Source organism: Phoenix dactylifera, chromosome 9 (assembly GCF_051530095.1).
Source record: "Phoenix dactylifera cultivar Ajwa chromosome 9, Ajwa_hap1_PhDact_Kaust_v1.1, whole genome shotgun sequence".
NCBI classification, from domain to species: Eukaryota; Viridiplantae; Streptophyta; class Magnoliopsida; order Arecales; family Arecaceae; genus Phoenix; species Phoenix dactylifera.
Window position 1 is genome coordinate 5427231 of NC_143198.1, and position 18494 is coordinate 5445724.

At 38.1% G+C, this 18494-nt stretch overlaps 1 protein-coding gene across 4 annotated transcripts; it reads left to right on the forward strand.

Moving 5' to 3' along the window:
- The first annotated feature begins 6993 nt into the window (after window positions 1–6993).
- Window positions 6994–17120, forward strand: LOC103705391 (guanine nucleotide-binding protein subunit beta). 4 transcript variants are annotated; one of them, XM_039115702.3, is made up of 6 exons: window positions 6994–7506; window positions 7607–7701; window positions 8735–9159; window positions 11926–12289; window positions 15214–15327; window positions 16301–16830. In XM_039115702.3, the coding sequence occupies exons 1-6, from the start codon at window positions 7401–7403 to the stop codon at window positions 16334–16336; spliced, it is 1140 nt and encodes a 379-aa protein (XP_038971630.1). In that variant the 5' UTR covers window positions 6994–7400; the 3' UTR covers window positions 16337–16830. The 4 variants fall into 4 exon arrangements, with proteins under 4 accessions (XP_038971630.1, XP_038971631.3, XP_038971632.1 ...); XM_039115703.3 differs by having other exon boundaries at window positions 7118–7506; window positions 15433–16830; XM_039115704.3 differs by having other exon boundaries at window positions 7156–7506; window positions 16756–16830.
- The last annotated feature ends 1374 nt before the right edge of the window (window positions 17121–18494 follow it).

Here is an 18494-nt window from a genome sequence, read left to right on the forward strand (position 1 = left end):
ATGTATGTATGTTTGTATGTATGTGTGTGTGTGTATATAAACAATATGATTAGAACTTTTGAGTCTTTGGCGATGTTATATCATGCTCTTATGAATTGTTATAAGAATGATGTAACAAGTGCATGGACATGTGTTATGCACGCATTTGGTTGAGAATGAGGACTTGATAGCAGAGTTCAAATTGAATTATTTATTTAAAAAGCATGTTCAATCTAAAGTAGATTTTTTTATTTTTTTATAAAATCTGTTTTTATTCATTTTGGGTTCATAACTCATTGATAGAACTCAGATATATTGTCTTCTTTTTTCTATAACTCTCATGACATACATCTATCTCTAGTTAGGGCTATAAATGGGTCGGGTTGACTGGCAATCGACGCGTACTTTAATCTAATTAGACCTAATCTAATCTATTTTTGAAGGTCCGTGGGTCAAGTCAGGTCAAAAATCGAATTCATTTTGAAAACTAGTCTAAGTTTTCCAACCCAACCAATTCTATAAGTCATCAAAGTTTGATTAACTCGAAAAAAAAAGTCTAACCTAGCCCAAATCCAATCCAACCTAACCTGAAAATTTGAATCATAAAAATTAACACCTCTCAACTAGGGTGACAATAAGTTGTGCTAAATACATGTATTGAAATATAGCTACTAGGGACCCATCTATTTATTATACAGGTCGGAAATCTAAAATTGAATTTAGTTTGTTATTAGATGGGTAACCCAATCCAACATGCATAACCCATTTAATAAATAGGTCAAATTGGCAGGGGTGGTAAAAGTTGACCCGGCCCATAAACCTAATCCTATTTGGGGCAGTTTGGGTCAAGGGTTCTTTTGGTTGGGGCCATGCATAGTTCAAATTTTTTGACCCAAAAATCCAAACTTTTAAATGGGTTAGGTATGGGTCAAAGTTTGACCCAATTTAGGTCACAAGGGTAGAGTTTTATTTGGATCAAAATAATTTAAGTTAGGCTGAGTCATGATTTTGGAAAAGATTAAATTTTGGTCTTTTTTAAGTATTAGTTGTTTAAACTATTTTTAAAATTAGTCGATAAGAATAATAAGAATCGGATTTGATAGGTTAGGCTAAGTTTATTAGGAATTGAGTCTTACAAAGTTTATTAGGTTAGGACCAAATAGGTGACCCAGAAGGACCTACGGGTGGATATGGGTTAAAAGTTCTTCATTTAATCTTCATAGGGTTGAGTATAGGTCAAGTTTTTGTATATTGTCGTCCTTACTTGACCTGATCCAAATCTGACCCAAACCCAACATGACCTAACCCATTTCCACTCCTATAAGTCGAGTTAAATCCGTGATAACATGTTAGACAACTCTTGACTAGGTTAAACATATTTTAAATAGTTTTAATATTATTAAACTATTTAAAATATTATTGTCCCATTATAGAATGGAAATATAGTATTATCATTGTCCCATCACATGTTGGAAATGTAGCACCATCATTGCCCTATCATGGACTGAAACTATGGCATTATCGTAGCCTCGTTATTAGTTTATTTGCTTGATTCTATCTTTTGTTGATTTATTTTCACCTATAGTGAAAGGTAGAGGAATTCCTAGTTATTTTAAATATGCATTTCATAATGATGACTTCTTTATCTTATTCTAATTGATATGCTTCTTGTCAGACAATTTATTTTATCTATTGTTTAATATGTGTGTGTGTGTGTGTTGGGGGGGGGGGGGGGGGGGGGGGTGGATTCTTATTGAGTCGTTAGCTCACGCCATTCCTTTTTTCCCTTTTTAGAGCCATAGGATGCTTAATTAGAACTTGACTAAGCTTAAGTTAGTGAGAGAGAGAGAGAGAGAGAATATTTAAAGCTTCTCTGATACTGCTTGAGTGTTTGGAACTTGTACTTGGACATTTTTAATGGAAAAAAATATTTTGTTTAGAAATAATGAGCATGAATTATGTATTATCCAATATCATTAAGATTTTGTACTATTTTTAAGGTCTCCTCAAATTCTCTGGACTCTGCCTGCAGAATATGCAGCCATGTCATGTACCCAGCTCGAGATTTAGATTAGGGGTGTGATAACTTTTTATCTTGTTACGTTGCTTCTTAGTTACAAATGTTAAGGACCAGATTGTGCATACAACTTATTATGACTTGTGAGCACCTTACTGAATCTGTACGTATTAATTAGTTTCATTGATGGGAAAGTGTTGCTAAAGTGTTATTGTTTTCAAAGTGCTCCACAAACCTAGGGCTGATGCTATATATTCCCAAGATGATTCTGTGAACAGTAACTAGGAAATGCTACCAACCCTTATTCTTGGTTGCACAGTTTTTGAATACTGGTAACTGAGACAATTATTCATTTGTTTAGTACGGTAATGGGAGGCAGTGGAATGTGTGATTTATTCCAAGAGATTGTTTCGTGATAGAAATATTATGAGAGGTTTGTTGTGCTCCAAGCAGAAAGAAAGAAGGAATGTCTTACTTTTCCTACCGCACGGTATGAGAGTTTTCACTTGAACCGGACGAGCAGCTTGCTCCTCGGAACCTAAAACAGAAGAAGGAGTTTATACGACACTGGAAAAGAAGAAAAAAGCAACCCTCAACTGTTCTCACGTATGATCATAGTATTCTTGAAATGATATTTGTTCCATACCAAAACAAAATGGTTGCTTTCTTCTCTGACCTGGTTGGGTACCATGTTTTCATAATTCTGTATTCCTGCATTGATGATATACTTAGTTTTGCATCTGCCATTGCCGAGTCTTTTTAATAAAATGGTGGGCTTACAGCCCTCCTAGTCATTCCAGAAAAAAAAAAGAGAGAGAGTTTTACATCTGTTATTGATATGTTTTACTTGCTAATAGCTTTATTGTCGCATCATTTTGTTTAACTACTAGCCAAATATGAGCATAGAATTGCAGTTGAGGGCTTCATATGGATGATCAACTCTTTCGACCAATGGGGTGTGGAGTTAGTCTACCTTTGAGTTCGGGTTGTCTTCATGGATTTGCTTTGGTTCACAGTAATTCTTATTCCTCCATTGTTTTCCTTATGCTTATCATCTAACTTTTGTGTTTTGACCACTGAAAGTTTCAGTCACCGGCCACTCAAGTTAGGAAGCAACTGAACCTTTCTCACAAGAAGGGAGCCTGTTGAGGGCTTTAATTTTAGTACCACCACTTTATTAACAAGATACCTTGAGGTTGGTTTCGTATTAGTTATCTCACATACATGATATATTTCTTTCATAGTCAAGTAATCAACTGCCAGATGACAACTCTTAAACTCCCATGAAATGTTCATAGCTGGTTGATGAAAGCACAATTAAATTCTCAGAATTCAATAGAAAATACCTGTTTTACTTTAGGAAGGCTGAGGAAGAGATGTGCATGTGCCATGCATACCTATGCTTATCAGTATGATCTCATTGTATTCTCTCTCTTCAGTTTGAAACTTAAAAATTGTCAAATAATATGGATTTCAAAGATGCCCTTGAATGTGTTCTCTTTAATTTTGCAGGTGGATTCTGGCATACCATCTGATTCGACCATCCTGCCAAAAATGTGATTTGAATCATAGACTTAGTTATTGTCTGTTTCTGTATGTAACAAAAAACTTCAGAATTTTTGACATCTGCGATATCAGTTTTAACTTTGTTTCTGTGCAAATATAGTCTCAAGTGGCCCTAGAAAAAAGAATGATAAGTTGAAATAATGACAAATTGAATGGCTTTCCCCCTCTAGACATGACATCTTTGTGCAAAATTTCTTTGATGTTAAGTTGGAATTTTGGATTATTTCTAAAATTTTTGTACATACATTTCTGATAGATTGATCACATAATGGGGCTAAAATCAAGCTACTTAAACAGAAGCTTAGCTTGAAAGGGGAAATGCTTATTACACTGACCTGTTGCAACACCCAACACCACACGCATTTGAACTAATGCTGCGCCTCCAAGTAGATCTGATGGACCATGTTCTATCAATGCAATCAGAAATCATTTTGATCACGAAGGGATCGGAAAAATTTATTCAATGTCAATATGGAATTGATATGTCTCATATGAGGCATGACCTGTGCTTGAACTGCCCTGAGACTAAAAGGACTTATTTCCCCATCCAATTTCAAGCAAGGGTAGAAGATTACATAGTCATCATTAATCGATGCTTGCCTGACTAAAGATTGCCTTCCCTATTTGGTAAAAAATGGCTAAATCTCCAGTGAAGCCACTTTGAATTTAGAAACTAATATGATCTTGAAATTAACTTTAACACAGTTGAGAATTAATTTATGTTGTTAATGAACACCTATATATGTGTTTGTTAATTAATCTTTAGAGAATTTGGCTGTTTATAATACTTTTTGTCATCCTAGTAGTTCCATCAAGAGTATCGAAGAAAAAAGATTCATGTAGCCAACCCTAGCTAGTTTGGGATAAAGTTAAAGTTGGCTTATCAGTTTATCACAGTGGTTTTTTTCTTGCATAATGTTCATGGTATCAAGTGGACTAATCACTAAACATTTTTTCAAAGTTATATTGAGTTAATTTGCACCCAAAAAAATCCAATATTAATAAAATAATTCTTAACTGCAATCCAACTCAAGCCACATATTAATCCAATTGAAATATAGATCAGACAAGGATGGGATCAAAAGCCAATTCAACAGACCCACTTGCAGCCAACTTGATATACTTGCCACCAATTGAACAACACTATTGCTTATTGGGATGCTTTACCTGCAGTGGGCCAGTGTCTGTGACACCTGCTGAATCCATCCAAGTAGATCTTGTCGACCAAGCTGGATGCCAAAAAAGATGGCAACCACAAAAAACGACACCAATCTGACTAATTCTAAACTTTTAGCATGAAGTGTCGTTTAACAATTAAATGAATTGACTTTCAATTTCAAATCTTAAAGCTGGGACAGTTTCGAATACTGTCCGAAGTCATTTCCCTAATAGCCTTATCTGCACAAGCCATGGGTGTCTTTTGTATGGTGCATGCTGAGGAACAGGGAACTAACAGCCGACATGTCTTAGCCAGTGTGTATACTGTGAACCCAGTGGATTGGGCCTAATCTAGTTGACCGGCGCAGCCAATTCTGGCCAAAAAAATGCGAGCTGGAAAGAGACTCCCGATGAGAGTCTTCTTTCTCCTGTGCTCATCGGACGAAATCCGACTCCATGTCAGATTCTGATCGCGGCTGAGGCTATTTAGAGCCCTTCTCATTCTTCTTCGTCAGAGATCTAAAAATGAACAGAGCTCACGCTGGAGTATTTTCTTAGTTTTTTTCTCCGAACACCGGCTACTACCAATGTCGTTGCCACTATCATCTGCCACCAAGAACTAGGTAAGGACCCAACTAACTTTGATCTATCCTTCTCCTCCTTCTTTCGGAGCCTTGATTTCGACCGGTAATCATCGGATTTTGGGCGAAAAGGGGGATATTCTGCTTTCCCTCTTTTCGGAAACCAATCTCTTTCTCTTTTGATTCTGGCTATTTGCCGCCGATGCTCATCGTTGAGATCCCCCTCCAGTTCCCTGTAGTAGCTTATGGTTTTCGCCAGAGTTCCAACCGTCGAGACATCTTGATTCCTTGAGATAAGGAAGCAGAACCCCTATTTTAAGAGGATTTTTCCTCATCATCGGCCGTGGGTTATCGTCGGCCGCCGTCCACAATGGGCAGTTGTGAGTTCCTGACCCTGAGTACCACCTCCAGCCACCGTCTTCCTTCCTTTTCATTGGTTAGAGAGAGGTGTCTTTCTCTCTTTCCTCTCTTTTGCCCATACTTTCTCCCCATGTTTCTCTCTTTATATGGACTTCTCTCTCTAGGGTTGTTGGACACCATAAAAATGCTTTTTAGTGATTTTTGGATTGACCTTAGTGAATGGTCATGAATCCAAGAGTCATCCGGCAGCGTGCCAACCTCCACCCTACCCCTTGCCAAGCATGGTTATATTTGATCACCCATGATCTCTGCCAAACCATCTATGCCCTAATCCGAGCATAATTCGATGAAATCATCTTGATCGGACTAACCGAATGTCAAACACTCTTGCTTGGTCATCCTGCGAGGATGCTGGAATTTAGGATTTTTATTTTTGAAATAATTATGATGAAATTTTAATGAAAAATATAATTTTGGAATATTAGCCTTTGAAAAGAAATTTTGGGTTTAATTGGATTGCATTCGCAATGTAAGTAACATAACCTTTTTTTCCAAATTTATCAGCAAATTATAAATATTTTCTAAGTTGAATTATTCTTAATTTATGAATTTGATTTATAAATTATAAAATCAAAATGGCCATATCTCTCAATGCATTAGATTTTTGACCGAAATTGGAATAGGATTTGAATACTAGAAATAAGTAGAGATTGGACTTTGGACAATCGAGGCATTCTTATTCTCTCATAGAATTAGAATGGAAACGTGACTTTTTTCAATGAAATGACTGAAATTGAAATTACTTATTCTCATTTCTATTCCAAAGTTCCACGCCTTCCAACTAAATATGCCCTAAATATACAGCATTGAACGAGAAGTTCATTTTATAATAGAATACAATATAGAGAACTACCTCGAGACTTTTTAGAGACGAGAGAGTTACTATAACATGACAGACAAATTTGGAAGGCCCGTCTCATTGTTTTAGCTTCTATTCTATGCAAACGACATGTAGAGCTTAGTGGCCATGGTCAATAAAATTACACATGAACTCCCACCGAGAGTAAACGTCGTGTGTGAAATGCACGCTTTCGTGCACACGCCTTTGCAGTCTTGAAAGGTCGAGCTCACCCACAAGAGCCTAACCCGTTGGCGCCGGACCGGAAGTCTCGGCACGGTCTGAGCCCGAGGTCAAACCGCGATCCCTCCCCCATTCCGCGGGCCCACCTACAGCGCTTTACCCAAAATAACCTCCAAACACGCGTCATCACCCGGACCCACGTCTTCGATCGTCTCGCTGGAGAAATTACCGGACCCACGCTAAGGCGTCTCGGTGAGTGGTGTGGCGTGCACCAGCGTGGCCGTCGCGCTGCCTCCTTTGAATACTCCGACGTCACCACCCACTGCTTCTTCGCTGCTTGCTTTAAATAGTCTCCGACGTCACCAAGCTCTCCTCTCTTCTTTCTTCTCTCTCGCTACCTGCCATCTTCCCTTGTCGCTATCCTCTTTCTCGTGCCCTCTGGTCCGGGAGGACCGGCACCGGTTGTCTTCGCCTCCGATTCGCCCCTCTCCACTGCGAACCCTAACCCTAGATCGGCTTCGCCCTCCGTTCTGCTTCGAGACTGGGGTTCTCGGAGGAGGGATGGAGGATTAGGACTCGGATCGAGCTCCAGGGAAGCCGGTCATGGCCGGAGAACGCTGATCTTTTCAAGCAGTGTGGTTGGGGTTAGGGTTTATAGATGTCTGTTGCTGAGCTGAAGGAGCGGCATATCGCCGCGACGGCGACCGTGAACGCTCTGCGAGAGCGGTTGAAGCAGAGGAGGCAGGCGCTTCTCGACACCGATGGTTGAATTCTCTCCTGGTTCTTGCCTTTTTTTTTTTCCCTCGTCGTCTTTTTCTCTTGAGAATTTTGGTTTGATTTTTTTCCTTTGGTTTTTCTTTTTAGTTGCTGGATATGCTAGGAGCCATGGGAAAACCGCGATTTGCTTTGGCTCCACGGATCTGGTTTGCTGTAGGACCTTGCAGGGTCATACGGGGAAGGTTGGTTGAATCGTTCGTTGATATTTATTTTTTTTCCGATAAAGGTGTTTTTTTTTTTTTTGCGATTTCATTCCGTCGTTTCTTTTTTTCTTTAGTCAGGTCAGTTCAGTATGTTGTCTGAAAATTATCTTTTCATGGCTATCTGGAACTAAGTAGTGAAATTGTTTTGCGTTTTGGACTGGAGACCATGTAGCTCTTGTCCTTTTTCCTCTTTTTATGTGTATGCTCGAATTACGGAACTGGAGAAGGTCGATGTGATGTGAAAGAAGGCGAAAAGATATATTCTTAATATACATGTCTGAAACTTAATGGGTCCCCTGCATGCAGGTGACCTAAAAACTTTTTCGCTCTATGCAAATCAAGCATAGAATCCAAAATTAGCAACCACTGATGTTTACTTCAAGATCATTCTTAGAGATCATTTAAATACATTTTCTAAAAGGTTTTTTTTTAATGTTTGGCTGTTCTCATTTCATTGTTGTTCCAACTTACACTGTTTAATTTCCATATGTTATATGATGTAATTGGAAGTGATGAAATGCTGCATTATTAAATACTTAAATTAGAAATCACATATTTCAAGGCCCGTGATAAATGTTTGATAGGTGAAACTGAATTCAAAAAAAAAATTGATGATAAGTGAACAATATCTCAAATCTGTTGCTTCTTCATACAAAGATGTATTATGGTTCACCTCAAGTCAACATAACTAGTCTATCAAACTTTATTTTTCTAAATCATAACCTTGAACATTTCTTGGGATACGATAAGCATTAATAAGAAGCACAAATTGGGATTAATGTCAGGCCCCCAACAAGAAGATTAATTTAGAAGTAAAATGAATCAATGTGACTATGTTTGTCTGCGTGTATGTGTACACGAGCATGCATGCATCCAGATGTGTTGGTGTGTATATATTCAGATGTCTACACATGTATATACTAGTTATTAGTGTAGTAATTTAGAGATTATATTTCAACTTCAGCCACTCGGTTATCAATTGATGAACATTGTTTTCTAAGAACTTTGTCAGGTCTATTCATTGGATTGGACTCTTGAAAGGAATCGGATTGTTAGCGCTTCTCAAGATGGGAGATTAATTGTATGGAATGCCTTAACAAGCCAGAAAACACATGCCATAAAGCTTCATTGTGCATGGGTCATGACATGTGCCTTTGCTCCCAATGGTCAATCTGTTGCATGTGGTGGTCTTGATAGCGCATGCTCTATTTTCAATCTCAATTCTCAAGTCGATAGAGATGGGAACATACCAATATCAAGAATACTTACTGGTCACAAGGGCTATGTATCATCATGTCAGTTTGTTCCAGATCAGGAAACTCGGCTAATTACCAGCTCAGGTGATCAGACATGTGTTTTGTGGGATGTTACTACTGGTCAGAGGATTTCCGTCTTTGGAGGTGAATTTCCATCAGGACACACAACTGATGTATTGAGGTACTTACATAGATCCCATCATGCATTCATGTACTTGCACTTGAGAGCAAAAGTTCTGCAGCCAAATTTTCTGTAGATTTTTGTTGTTTTCAAAAATCGCGTAATTTCATCTTGGCCGCATGCCTATTGTCTTTACTTGAAAAGACATTTCACATAACTGGCTTTGTACTTATTGTCAACTACTGTGTTAAAATCTATAGATCTTTTTTTGGTTAATAACTTTTTTTGTGATATTTGGTTTTTTGGAGAAACGTCATCTACTATAAGTTTTTTTTTTTTTTTTGTGAACCGGGGGGTGGGGGGACAAACATGTGCTGGTCATGGCCTAAAGTGAAAACATTTTCATTGTTTATCCAAAACAGATGATTCTATGTATGTTTCCATCTAATGCTTGTTTATTTTGATTGCATGTAGGTATTAGATCACCTGTCTAGAATTCTGATAATTTTAGGCTTGAATAGGAATAGTTCTATCCAAGGTCCGCCGTACCGGTATCGGTCGGCGTACCGGTGGCCGGTCCGGTACGTACCGGTGGCCGGTCCGGTACGTACCGGTGGCCGGTCCGGTACGTACCGGTGGCCGGTCCGGTACGTACCGGTGGCCGGTCCGGTACGTACCGGTGGCCCGTCCGGTACGCGGTGGTTTCAAAAACCACAGGGCGAGGCGCTGTGGTTACGAGGCTGGTACCGACCGGTACGGGCTCCGTACCGGCCGGTTCGGCTAAAAAATCGGAAAATACCGGTTTTCTTGTGGTTCCGGTACCGGTCTAGGACCGGACCGGTACGTACCGGCCGGTACGGGCCGGTACAGCATTCCATGGTTCTATCCATTTATATTTTTATATGTTTTTCCTCCACCTTATCTCGTGCCATGCTGAGCTTCAAATATCAAGCAATACATTCCAGTGCTAACATCAAGCTCCCTAGCATGGTATGCTGTACCGGTAAGTACCGGACGTACCGTATCTATACCGATGGGTACCGGTATCAGTACGCCAATGTCGGTATGTCTAACGTACTGCATACCGTACTATACTAATGCGGCACCGGTTCGGGGTTCGGTACCGATACCGGTACGGCGAACCTTGCTCCCTAGTATATACTGCCATTACTAGTGGTTTTGTGCATTACATGAACACATTCCCCCAAACTCAATATTCTCCTAAACTCAGTTTATTGAGATTGCTAGTGAAGACATTGATATGTCCAAATCCGACATCGTGTACAAATTTTTTTTATGTAACTACTTGAAAGCTATTGCTATTTTGGCATGTGCATTGCACATAGGGGTCCATTATTTTGTTTATATGTTGTTTGCATGACTAGTTATATTAAAAACTGTGTATCAAGAAATGAACTTATATAATAACACATTGATATTATCATAGTCTTATACCAATTATTCTCTCTCATAAAGCGCTTCTAACATGACTTTGTGGTTCTAAGAGGCTAAAAAACTCAATCTTATTATTCAATAAAAGACTTGATGTTATATATTATTGTCAAATTCAAATGTTATTTTATATTGTCAATAATTTTTGAACCAATAAATATGTTGGCCTTCATGCCATACATTTCATCTCAACATAGTATTAAATAAAAAACTTGATGGTGTGTATTATATCAAATTAACCATACTTCTTATATTGGTAAATTTTTTTGAATTAATAAAACATGATGACCAACTATTTGTCTTGTAATCTAAAACATCAGTCATGCCCCAGTGTTCATGGATTGAAATCAAGTAGAACTTTGGGTACTCTTAAGCTTTAATTGGCAGCATGTAAATTTTGGCACATTTTTCATATTATAACAGATTTCCACCATTGCAAAAGATGTAAAATATTCTTTACATTTGTTAAGTGTGCCTTGAATTCCTTGATCCACCCCACTTCATGATTCAGTTCGACAAAGTTGGAAGAAAAAAAAACTGTATGGGATTTTTTTATGAAGTCTATGTGTTTTTCTTTTCTCTCTATCATCTTGAATCTCTTTGTTCTTCTCTAGTTTCATCTAGATCTGTTCCCACAACAATTATGCCACTTTTTTTTTTTTGCTTTTTTGTTTTTGAGAACAATAGTGGGAACGACACCATCTGAATTCAAATATGGAATCTCTTCCAATCCATGCGCTGAGAAGGCTTCCAACTCATGGACCTAAGTGCTGTGGCTATTGTCTTGTTTATTGTTATTGCGCTCGGTATGAGACGTTGATGGAAAAATTAACGGAATATAATTCTGCCTTCTGTCTTTTAGTGGGTGAGGGATTAAAAATGGGATTTGGACAAACAGGTGAAACATAAATTGATGCTTTTAGTTTACTGTTTATGAAAGATTGAATAAGATAGAAAAACTCAGGTATTTATAGCTCTTCTTTCACATTAAGCATGATGGAGATATGGCATGATTCCTGATCTCGGTAACCTTACTCCTATCATTTGACTTGAGGCGCGCATGAGGGGGCAATCCATGGTTAGTTCTTAGCATGATCTAATGGAGTGATTAGTTATTAGTATAGAGAGGCGGGCATATTCTTAGAATATTCCCAAAATTCAGTACTGTTCTTTTTAATGTCATATTGATACAGTCATGAATGCATGAGCTATTATGCTTTTGCTGGCACGATGCTCCCACAAGCACAAACTTACATATGATCTTTCCATATTCATTTCATTTGATGCTAAAGTTATTAAAAATGGAACTTGGTTTTGATTCTGTCCTTCAAGATTTTTATGTTACTGAAAACAACTTGTGTTTTCTTTATCCAGTGTCTCAATCAACTCTTCAAATTCAAATATGTTTGTCTCTGGTTCATGTGATGCTACTGCTCGACTGTGGGATACTCGTATTGCTAGTCGAGCAGTTCGAACATATCACGGTCATGAGGGGGATGTTAATGCTGTCAAGTTCTTTCCTGATGGACAAAGATTTGGGACTGGCTCTAATGATGGCACATGCCGGTTATTTGATATGAGGACAGGACATCAACTTCAAATTTATAGTCAACAGCATGGCAATAATGATAATGATGTTCCCATTGCAACATCCATTGCCTTCTCAATATCGGGTAGACTCCTCTTTGCTGGATACTCCAATGGTGATTGTTATGCATGGGATACACTGGTAGCTGAGGTATGCATTTCTTTTTGATTCGAAAAAAAAACAAATTCTTGTGTAACTCTAAATAGTGAAGACAATCTTCAATGAAAAATTATATTGCAAACTGTAAATGATTTGTTTTAGGAAATAATCTTGATGAAGTTAATTAATCCGCAATTAAATATTATTTCCTTATTGCTTTAATCCAAAATGGAATAGGGATAATATATGTTGAAATTGTATCTGGTACTCATATGTATTGTTTCAGTATACGAGTGAGACATGCTAAGGGACCCTAATGAAATGGTTCAGATGGGCTAGCGTGCCATGTAATTTTCTCAGGCTTCAATCTCCTTCTTATGGTATTTCTATATTGATGCCGCATGTAATCTTTAGACGTAAATGCCTTTGGCTTCATGATGATATCAGAGAGAACATTCTAGCTTAAAAGATCAGTCAAATCTATCTCGCTGTGGAAAATAGTGATAGTGTACACATGTTGCTTGTGTTCTCTAGTGCACCTACATTTCTCGCCCCAGGACCAAATGTGCCCTTAGTCCTCATGTCAAAGAGACATTAGGATTCCATATTTTTAGTTTTCCAGGTAAAATAACAATGATTCGGATCATCTTATTTGTGAATTTCAATGCTACATTTATTTCTGAGATATAGTTGCCATCTCGAATGCTTAGATCATTATGCTTTTGCATCCAAAGATGATATTGTTTAATTATCTGAGAAGTCTATTGCCAAGAAGATCCAATTGTAAATCTAAGGGTTATGGTCATTGAAGATCTAAAGCTTCATCAGCTGAAATTATTGTGGGGACAAGGATTGCAATCTTAGAAGTGAGGTAGGAAGAAAAGGTGCTTAACGCTGAAAATGTAATTGGTACATCTAGCAGACAATTGTCCACAAAAAGCATAGTATTTTGAAGAAAGAGAAGAACATTATGTCTTTCGTCATTGATGGAGATTCATTTAGTCATTAGAATTAATGGGCTTGCTCCCATGTTCATGAGGCTTAGGAAGGCATAGTGACCTATGGGTGAATTTAATAATCAACGACAACAATTTATTTACCAATATGGCTTACTTGATGGGATGTTTGAGAGGGGGGAATTGTAGTCACTATATTTTCTAATAGCAGGCCCTTGGTCTTCAGAGATTTGGAGTTACATCGTTGCTTGTCTATGCTTGTAATCAGGTGAAGTTGATATAATGCTTTGAGATAAGTCTTCTGATGCAGGTGTTTCTAGGGATGTTGGCAAATATGTCACCTTTTTCTTGTTTCCCACATGCGAAATGCTTCTTCCTTATGATTTTTAGTAGATCTGATGTTCAAATTATAAGTTTTATGTATCTCTTCTTATTTGCCTATACTATAAGTCATGTAAGACTTCTGGCAATAATGGGTGCCATTTCTAAATTATTCATTGGCTGGTTTGAATCGCAGATATAATAATGTTATTAAACCAGGCATTATAATGTTTGACCCCCCACCCCACCCTGGGACTCCATCATTATAAACATATATGCTGGTATATAATAATGAACACTATATATGCACTGTAATCCATATAGCAATATTGAATTAGCAGTCATAGAGGCCTATAGTCGGCACTAGATATTATCTCACATTGGTAATTAAGGTATGCCATACTAGCCTGAACCGGACGGTTGAAAATGTACGATACTGTACCGGTTCGATACCGGTACTCGGTATGGATGGTGTACCGATATTCGGTATGCTAAAAAAATTTTGTACCGTACTGTACCAATACTATGCTATTGTGGCACCAATATGAGGCCCGGTAAGAAGACGGCGAATCTTGTTTGTAATATTGTTACTGCTGTTCTGATTTGTAATTAATGTTATTTGATATTAAGTTTTTATAAATTACTATAGTATAAGCTTAATATTTAGCTTTGAAAGTTCTTGTATTTTCAGTTTCATTGTGGTCTTTCGTAGCCATTGTAATGGTGAATAGCAGTTTCAGGCTGTGGCTTTAATTTTTTGCATCTCATGGTAAACAGCATGGTATATATGGAGATGTAGTCTGTATAGCCTAAGGAAGTGAAATGCAAAGAAACTTGCACAAAGTACCTCAGTTGGAACTTCAGTAACATTGCTTAGTAATTTCATATAAAAGAAAATTTTACTCCCAAATCTATTTTAATGTTAGTCCAGCAACGGAAAATAGTTTTGCTTAACAAAATAATTTCCTTCTGCATCACATTAGGTTGTTGTCTATGCCAATGTTAAACTTTGGTTTTAATTTTTGTTTTGGCAAGATTAAGTTTTAATTTTAGTTGTTTAGGCTCTGGCTAGGATAGTTCAAATTGAAAATTTTAACTAAAGAATTGGTATTAGTGAAAATCAAAAACACTAAAGAAGGCAAGAAAAAAGTTTGGACATCAACTTAAAGTACATTTTATTGTTTAGGAAGATTGAATATATTTTGTTTCAGTAATTCCCATTGTTTTGATAAAAAAAGAAAGATATAATCATACTTAAATTGTAATATATGTTACTGTTTGATTACAAACTATTCATTTTAAATCTTTGTAAAATGTAACTTTTAAGATATTTTCAGAACTTGCAACATAGAAGTTTAGTTTAAAAAAATGCTTCCTGACAATTAAAGAAATTAAGAAATGGAGGAAAAAAGAATCAGCATAAGGAACCCATATAAACAGTGACTTTGGCCCTAAAAATTAGTTTAGGCAAACTCCAAAATGACCCTGGTTTGAATTGGTTTTAGGTGAAACTGGGTATTTTGATTTTGGAGTTTTAAACAGAAGTTCAACCTTGGAGTCCAGTCTCTAAAGTTAGCGAAACCATGGCTTATTCATTCCACACCATTCTTCTCAGTGTGTGTTTTGTCTTACCATTTTGCTAATTTTTACGAAAAAAGGATTTTTGTTTGACTCATATATGTTTTTCTCTTTTCTCAGGTAGTCCTGAATTTGGGAAGTCTACAAAACTCTCATGAGGGTCGCATAAGCTGCCTAGGTTTGTCAGCTGATGGGAGTGCCTTATGCACGGGAAGCTGGGACAAAAACCTAAAGGTAACTTCTTTGTTAAGTTCATTGATCAATAACTAGATTTTACAATTAGAACCATTAGAGGATATTTTAGAAGTAAGTATTAAATGGAATCAGTTTACACCACAGAATCATATCAACAGAAGCCTTTAGAGTTATGTTCAGGGTGCGGCATGACTGGAAATGCAGCTTCTATTACTTCCACGATGAGTTGTATCATATCTTTGGTGAATGTCTTGAAAATAAAATTTGTTTTGCCTTTTCATTTGGAAGTTTGTTTCTGGCTGTTTAGAAGAATCTTACCTACTTTCAAACTAGAACTACAAAATGTGGCTCAGGTGCCTAGGGTCTCTCTGGTCACTCCAGCTGGATGCCTCTGTTTTCCTGTTTACAACTGAGGAGTGAATTCTTTTCCTTTCTCCCTCTCTCTCTCTCTCTTGCTATCAACCCTTGGGTGAATATTCATTATCAATATCAGCCTTTTAGCTAGCAAGTGCATTTCAACCAGTCTAGCTAGCTTGAAATCTGAATGAGCTTGGTATTGGTGCCTAGAGGTTGGCTTGATTAAATGGGCATGTCTCAGTTTCCAAATCTGCTAGGTGATTATTATCTTGTTCTACCCATTTATCCTATCCCCTTCATTGCTTTCTTGATCTCAAAATTCTTTCCTCTAAAGGCATGGTAATGGGTGATGGGCCTGATAGCAGTGCCGGTATACCAATACTTTTCTTCTCCATGTCGTTGCTTCTTTCTATCTACATCTTCCATATTCTATGACAAGATCAACATCTTGAGAACTTGATTATCAGACTCAATATTCCAGCTGATTGATTCAAACCTCTGTTTGATACCTTATAACAGTTTCAAGCTTTAAGTCATTCAAAATAAATTCCAAACATTTAACATTATTCGTTTCTCTTGTGAGATTGAATCTTTTCCAGTTCTACAAAGATGATGGTTCAAATTCTACAGAACTCAGCCTTTATTATTTTGGCAGATTTGGGCCTTTGGAGGGCACAGGAGGGTGATTTGAATTTCTTTGCATTGATGGTGTTTGTTATGGATTATCTCAGTTTGGTGCCCAACTTGGACAATGTTTTGCAAATAACATCTGGCTGTCGTCTTACATGTTCTGTTGTATCTCACCCTCTTAAGCTGAAAGTCCTGATTCCATGAAGCTCGAGCATCTTGAAATATCAATTCTTTAGACGGGACACCTGCCATGTGGTGAAAAAAGGTCGCAGAAGAACTCAGAGAACTATGCCATGCGACATCTAGAATTTTTGTATTATTAGATCCCTGTAACTCCTTCATGCTGTCAACAAAATGTGATGTCTTTTTTTGGTATGTTTAGTCTAGAGAATGTTATTTATCCAGCCTGTACTCTGATTGGTAGGTACACCTCGTTGATTTGAAATCTTGACCTAATTCTTCGTTTGTTATTTGAACTAGGAGATAATTTGAACTTTGGTGGGCAACTGATAAGCTAACCGATTCCAGGTAATTAAATGTTATATCTTTTTTTCATATGGCTTATCAATCAGATCTGGATGGAAACTGTTGTCCTCGAGTTGATGTTGGAAAGGATGGCTTTCCACTAATTATGCTTTGGTGAAGATGATGCTGAAGCAACAAATTCTGAAATGGGTGTAACTTCAGACTCCATTTGCAAAAAATGTTGGGGGTGGTCATTAGAGATCTGCAGGAAATGGAAGTAAACAACTGGGGAACATCAAGTTTTCTTTTTCGCCTTTGTCAAATACTGGGTGACCTGGTGCTTGTGACTTGACCTATAGATTGATTGGTTGACCTATTCATTCATTCTTCTGGATAGAGATGCCCCAAATGATGTCACTTTAATTTCTTATACTACTGTGATCAACATGGTTGGGAATGTTCATGGGGCATGGTCAATTTAATTGTCCCTTAAAATCTCAATCATGGGCATCTAGACAAATGATCCAAAGTTCCAAACCATTATTCATCATCTAGAAGGCAAGATATGCATATAAAAAAGAATTGAAGTTTTGGACGATAAGGAGATCTATTACCTTTATATGAAGTATTCTCCTTCCTGTCCTTTATATCAAGTACTATTTTTTAAGAGGGAGGGCTAAACGCCAAGCCTGTCTCAATGAGACCATGAAAAGGAGGAACTAAAAATTGAATTTTTCACAAAATGATGGGTGGGGCGAGAGCTAGAGCTGAAGCAGGTGTCGAACCGAGGCCTGTCTGCTACCCTGCTTCTTGTTGGGTTGGCTGGTCCGGTCAAAGACGGACTCGAGTGATCAAAGTGGAGAATTCAATTATTCTTCAACTCTTGTTGCTGAAGACCCTCTTATTACGCTCCTTCCGTAAATGCCAGATGCACGAAAGAGCTGCAGAATCTCATTCAGCTCTTAGCTGTGGTCATGGCACTGCCGACTTCCATGGGTCCAAAGACGTAATGGCTCCCTTGGCAGTTGGTTTGGGTGTTTGGGCCCTGATCCGCTTCGCAACCAGCCACAGCCAATGTGGAGGATCGGTCACAATCACAGATGGTCTCCCAAACCATGTTTCCCAAACCGCGTCTGCAAGATGGGCGGGGCATAAAGCGCGTGTAAAACAGTTGCACTTGTAATAGTTGGAACGTATAACAGCCTGCTAAAGAATGCCGATCCATATGCTCGAACCCTCCGGCGACGACTGCTAGCCCCTTCCAGGTAGGTGCTCTCAAGCTCTGACACACCATCGTGCTGTCGCTCCGCCACTTTCAATCTTCAATATTCATTGAGAATCTCTTTGGCTTCGGTATTGGAGGATCCTCCCATTGATACTTTTTGGCAAGAGAACTTTTTCGTCTTTACTGTTTCAGGTTGAACTTGACATTAGGGCAAAGATCCGAGCATGACTCTAGCCTATCATCACTGCCTCGGGCATGTCACTAATCTACACAACTAGAGCAGCTGATCACCGAGCCCTCTGGCAATCTCACCAGTTTGGCGTCTCAGTCATAGCGATTCCCAGCGGCAACATAGACATTAGGAAGTGTTGCCTCGCCAATGGTGGAGAGAGGGCAAGAGACAAGGTATGGTGCAGTTTCTAGGCGAGAATTGCAGTGAACATAAAGTTGTGCTGGCCATGCTCTCTGTTATGTCATGAGCGGTAAGGATTTTCTCATGGATGGCGATCCAATACGAGATGACGATTTT